General features: G+C 37.4%; 1 protein-coding gene across 2 annotated transcripts in view; it reads left to right on the top strand.

Annotated features, from left to right (window-relative positions):
• Positions 1-2,416: 2,416 nt before the first annotated feature.
• The window catches only part of PPP1R1C (protein phosphatase 1 regulatory inhibitor subunit 1C), a 156,094-nt gene continuing 152,510 nt past the window's right edge, over positions 2,417-6,000 (top strand). The window contains exons 1-2 of one of the 2 annotated variants that reach the window (XM_004375449.2): positions 2,417-2,943; positions 4,660-4,720. In XM_004375449.2, the coding sequence (XP_004375506.1) occupies positions 2,863-2,943; positions 4,660-4,720 (142 nt within the window). In that variant the 5' untranslated portion in view covers positions 2,417-2,862. Of the gene's footprint in view, positions 2,944-4,638; positions 4,721-6,000 lie in introns of both variants that reach the window. The other variant, XM_004375448.1, reaches the window with a different exon arrangement.

Here is a 6,000-nt window from a genome sequence, read left to right as displayed (position 1 = left end):
CTGGGTGCTTTGAGAACACAGAAGAGGTGGGGCTAAACACAACACCAATATGAGTAGGTCTATAAAAGCTTCCTAGAAGCAACAATTCTTGGCTGAGTCCTGAAGGGTGCACAGGAGTTGGCCTGTTGAAGAACAAGAAGCTTAAAGCACTAATATGCCCTTTGTAATGTAATCTCTGATCAAACTATTCAAAATAAGACAACTGGTTAATGAGAATCTTTTTATTGCTATTTACACCATAACATATACATGAAATTTCACTTTTTCACCCATTGTCCTAACTGGTGTCAAATTATTCCAAATAAGTGAGATTCTTAGTTATATAGGTTAAAAATATACATCTTCAAGCCTTTTGAAGATCTGGCTGAAAGAAAAATAGTAGCTATCTCTTCCTGAGTAGCTATCATGTGCCAGCCTTCCAATGAGCACATTAGGAATTAATTCACCTAAACCTCACAGGAAGAAAGTTCTATTACTGCCAAAGTTCGTAAACTTAACAAGCAGCAGAGCCAGAGCTGGAACTCAAGGCTGCCAAGCCCATTCTCTTAATAACTACACTAAGTGAAAAATTTGGATTAATTCCTTGCTAAAAATATTTTTTTCATTTTCCTTTAATATAATTTGAGGAAATATTCAGAGAAGTAACCTCATTAATGATATTAATTCAGATTTTCTTTCTGGGGACTTTTTATAAACTGTTATATATAAAACGTTGCAATTGATAAGTTTCACTTCACCACTGTAAGGATGAAAGCACATGATTTCTTGCTGGTCAGCACTGTTCTCCAACTGAAAGTGCTTTCTCATCCACATCTTCATTTGCTGTTTTCCCCCCGTGGGTACAGAAAACTACTTCAATAATGCATATTACTTTCTATATTCTTTCAACAGAACATCACACACTTAAATCATAAAGATGAACTCCTGGTAAGGAATCAGAATTTAAAAGAGGAATAAAAAAGAAAGAAAGAAAGAAAGAAAACATCATTTGTAAATACCTGGAGTAGTAGAAGTAGATACATAAACAAAACGAACTCATTGCCATTGAGCTGATTCCGACTCCTGGTGACCCTGTGTGTTGCAGAGTAGAACGGCAGCTAGGATTTTCAATGGCTGCAATCTTTATGGTGAGTCCCTAGGTGGCAAACGGTTAAGCATTTTACTACTAGCCAAAAGGCTGGCAGTTCAAACTCACCCACAGAGGCACCTTGGAAGACAGGCCTTGTGATCTGCTTCCAAAAGGTTACAGCCTTGAAAACCCTATGGAGCACAGTTCTACTCTGCACACACAGAGTCACTATGAGTTGGAAGTGACTCAAGGGCAACTAACAACAAAAAATGTTTATGGAAGCAGATTGCCAAGCTCCTTTCTTTTGAGGCCCTGCTGGGTGGGTTTGAACTACCAACCTTTAGGTTAGTAGCTGAGAGCAAGCCATTTGGGCAATCTAGGAATGTTCTGGAATAGTAGTCACTCTCTAAATGTATTATATAAATCCAAAGACAGGTATCAAAAAAGAAAGATAGAAAAAATCTAGTAGTCATCAAACGGTTCCTTTCAAATAAGAAAGTAGAGAGCTGAAGTTATTTCTCCATTAAAATAGTTTCATTTCCAGGTTTCCTTCACAAGTGTAAATGAAAGCATAAAAGCAATCTGGCTATTCTTCCTGACTCCTCTTTGACATAAACAAATATGGAGAGCAGGCCAGTGTCTCCTCTTCCCTCACCACTAGCCAGTATGCCCATCATCCTCTATCATTCTGGAGTTATCCCTTTCGTGCTTTTTCTCAAGTGCTTATGCTTGCATGTAATCCCAGTATTGACAACAAACCACATTGTCAGATACCATTAGGTTTCCACTGATGTTTTCTAGTCATTTCTCTATTCATCCAAATCAGAGAATATAGCTGGCTCCACCAGGAAATAAAATAGAGGTCGTTTTAGCAGCAATGACTTCCAAGCTGTTTGCTAAATTTAGCTGTCCAATACTTTCCACTCTAATAAAAACTGAACTACAATTATAGAATGCTGGAACAGAATGGGCGCTTAAAGGTCATTGAGTCCAACCCCCTCATTTTTCTGATGAAGGCAGGGGGCCTAGATGTAGCCTGTGATTTGCTTGAAGTCACAGAGCTTGTTAACGGTAGAACTAGAACTTGAACCAAGATCTGCTGAGCCCTGGGGACACCACAGATGCTCTGCCTCCTGTTCTCAGTCTAACCTAACCAGATCTTACAGCATAAATATAGCAGAAATTATTGGTTGTGGCTTACCCTCTATGGACATTCATCTATTTGGTGGCTGAATATGAAATAGCAAAGGTGTCTGACTTATAAGTTGCTACAAGAGAAATGAAATGATTCCATACCCCAACCCTGCCCCCAACTCTAAAAACTTCCTGCTTTATGTTCATCAATAATGAACGGCCCATCCCTGCAATACTCAGAGGGAGCTTACATTGCACTTTTGATCAGCCAGTTAGTAATGTACAGTGGATAGAGCCTTTCTTTCAAATCCCAGGGCAGTGGGTCCTTCAAGGCTAGCATTGCATTTTCAATTAGCTGCTGAGTGAATGCTTGGCATGTGTATTAGTGAAGAGGCACACAATTAGCTTATTGTTCCTTTCCGTATTGTGCTGAGAGGATCCAAGGGATTGGTGGGGGAACAGGCAAGCCAGGCATCACTGTGGATGTGGAAGAAGGGAGTTACTCAAGCCTCGGCATCTTCACTCGCTCACTCTGGAATTACAGCTATTTATTACGAAGCACTCTGAGTGGCTTGGTGGAGTGCGCCTGAGGAAACATCCCAGACATCACTTGGGGTTGTCTTTCTGAGCTCTTCTTGACTCTAATTCTCATCATTATCATGGAGCCCAACAGCCCCAAAAAGATACAATTTGCTGTGCCTTTATTCCAGAGTCAGATTGCACCTGAAGCAGCAGAGCAGGTAAGCAGAACTGGGTGGGAACCAGTTCCCATATATAAGTTCATACGGAATACCATGTTCTTGTTGTTGATGGAAAGGTTCTCTACCTCTTGACTATGCCTAGCTTTGTGACTTTCAGGATACGTGAATGAGAAATAGGCTGGTTTCTCTACACACTTGTATTTGAGTTGCACTGGGGGAATTAGTGACTAAAAGGCATCCCTTCCTTTGATACAAAATTAGCACCCATTAGGGAAAAATGGTTATATCAGCAATTCAGATTTGGATGAAAAAAATCTGTTTTCGGTTATTAAAATAACAAGTGCAGCATTTAGAACAATTTCTAAAAAAACTCAAAATTAGCAACATTTTATTTCATTATTTGTAAAATAAAAAGATTGATTCAACAACGAATGCACTAAATGATTGAATAATTCCAGATTATAGACTTACTTAATATTTTACTCTAACATTTTTTTCATTATATATCCAAAGCACTAATAAACTTTAAGTATATGTAATACATTATAGATAGGGTTTTCAGGTATATTTATAATTTAGAAAATTTTATTCAAAGATTATAAATAATATTTTAACATTTCCTGGATTCTTTTTCCATGTCTAATGTATCTGTATATCTGTACCTCTGCCTCCTTTTTTCTCTCTCTCCTTATTTATCTATAGAAAAAATGTGAGATTGTTTACATCTGCATCACCTTTTGCATTCATATTAGACTCTTGATGCAGTGGTACCACTTAAAAGATCATTTGTGGTAAGACTGCAATTGTGGCAAGGCAAACGCAAAGAAATTTACCAAGTCACCAACCTAAATCATTAATTTCTTAAAACTCAAATTATCCCTGATTCTTTTTCAAAATATTTGGTACAAGGGCTTAAAAATAATTGTAAAATCTAAGACTTATAACTTTCTAGGATGTTTTGATAATTTGAAGTAGATTCACTCAGACTCAGGCCAGGTAAATAAATACCATCTTGAATATGTCACTATGCTGAATGAGGCATTGATTCCATTCTGGCCACAAAATTTTGTCCTTTATTTTATTTATCTGTATTTTGGGATTTCACCTATGAACAAGTATATTCAAGGAATCAAGGATACATTAGAGATTCTAATCATAGTATACGCCTGTAATTCCTAAGAAAACGAAAACAAAAAACAAAACACTCACACCCCAAACCTTAGCTTTAAGTGAATTACATATTCTCAAAAGATACATATTCATTCTCTATTTGTTGATTTATTTAAACATTCTACTAGAAAATTTTTAAAAAGCTAATGTAACTTAAAATTAAAAATTCACTCTATTAACTCTAATAATGGTAACTTCTAGAAATTTGAGTTTTCCAAGCTTCTCTAACCACGTTTAGAAATAAGGATAAAGGATCTTGAAAGCATCACCAATATTATGAGTCTCCAAAAGAGGCATTAAAATTAGCAAGTCATTCCCATGCCTTCAGTTGCATTATACAGCTATTTCTTTTCTATGGAAGTATAGCTTTTTGGTCAAAGAAGGGGATACTAATATCTGAAAGTTCTACTGCCTGGCTTTCTATTATTTCAAAATAAAATTCCTGAGCATCTACTGTGTGCCCTTCAGATGACTGCATTTGTATGTTGGGAAAAGATTTGAAAAGGGCTGCTTTGCAAGCTGTAGAGTAGCCTGGGGGCAGTGTCTGATTCTCACTGACATTAGCTGGGCCTTTGTTGTTCACAGATCAGGAAAAGAAGACCCACACCAGCATCACTTGTGATTCTCAATGAACATAATCCCCCAGGTAAAGAAGCATGCTGTCTTTCACACTGATAGAAAGAATAGAATTGTGTTAAGAGCATCAAAGAGCATGTCATTGCTAAGAGGTTTTAATTCTGGATTTCAGTTAACAGTAATCCAACAAGCTAACCTACAAAACGGATCATAAACGAAACCACAGAGAAATATTGTAGGACCTGTCTCAGTCCCAAGCTTGCTTTTCCTCTAGAATGACACGTGGATAATGATACTCCGTGAAATGTTCTGTTAGCGCCGGCTGTCACGTGTTCAGGTGTTTGTACGGAATCTGGTTCAGTGCTTATTAATGAGGCTAGTGGAAAGTTGTTTAATTAGGTTTCAAAGCTCAAATTACAGCCCTAGAGATGCTTATATCTTTGCAGAGTAGGTTTTTTATTTATGAAAGGCTGTCACGGAGTGGGCTACGAGCCAGCCTTGGCTACAGCTTTGGTGCTGATGTCATCTCTGAATAATGCAATTGACAAGTAACCAGATCAATTTTCAGCCCTGCCCTTTGAGAGCCCTTCCAGAGGGTTGCATCCATTTGTTGAGGTTTTGTTTTCCACTTCCCGTAAAAAGTAAAGCTGCATTATTGTTCTTGATAAAGGACTGTGATCTCTAAGATACAAACATTATTTACTTACTGAGTTGGGTGAATTTTATCTCGCATTTAAGTGCTGCTTCTAGAAATACAAGTAGGACAGCAAAGGTCATGGCATTAACATGTAACCAGGCAGAACTTGATGTTGGATTTTTTGCAGGTATAAAAAACAAGGGTGGACAAAAAGAGTTTGAATAGTGCAACATTAAAAATCTCAGTTTAGGTTGTAGTGAATGATCCTTTTTAAGAATTCCAGGGCAAAATAGTGCTTGACTTTTTCAGTTACATTTAACTTAAGGGTAATTTAATTTAAAGTTAAAGAAATACACATATGAAAAGGAAGGAAAATCTTAATAGAATATTCATCATTCTGCCCAAATACAGGAAAATGTTCAGCGGATGGGAAACATGTAAGCTAATACATTCCTGTTGAAAACAAAGAATTATAATTTGACTCTATATCTTTCAAGTGCTATAAACTCCCCCTCTCCCACAAAAAAAGAATAAACCAGTTGCTGTTGAGTTGATTCCGACTCATAGTGACCCTATAGAACAGAGTAGAGCTGATCCACAGTGTTTCCAAGGAGCAGCTGGCAGATTTGAACTGCCGACCTTTTGGTTATCAGGCAAGCTCTTAATCACTGTACCATCAGGGCTCCTTAAAGTGCTATAGCATTTTAAAATAT

Source organism: Trichechus manatus, unplaced genomic scaffold (assembly GCF_000243295.1).
Source record: "Trichechus manatus latirostris isolate Lorelei unplaced genomic scaffold, TriManLat1.0 scaffold00037, whole genome shotgun sequence".
NCBI lineage: Eukaryota > Metazoa > Chordata > Mammalia > Sirenia > Trichechidae > Trichechus > Trichechus manatus.
Note: the sequence above shows the minus strand (reverse complement) of the source record. Positions and strands in the feature narration are given on the sequence as shown.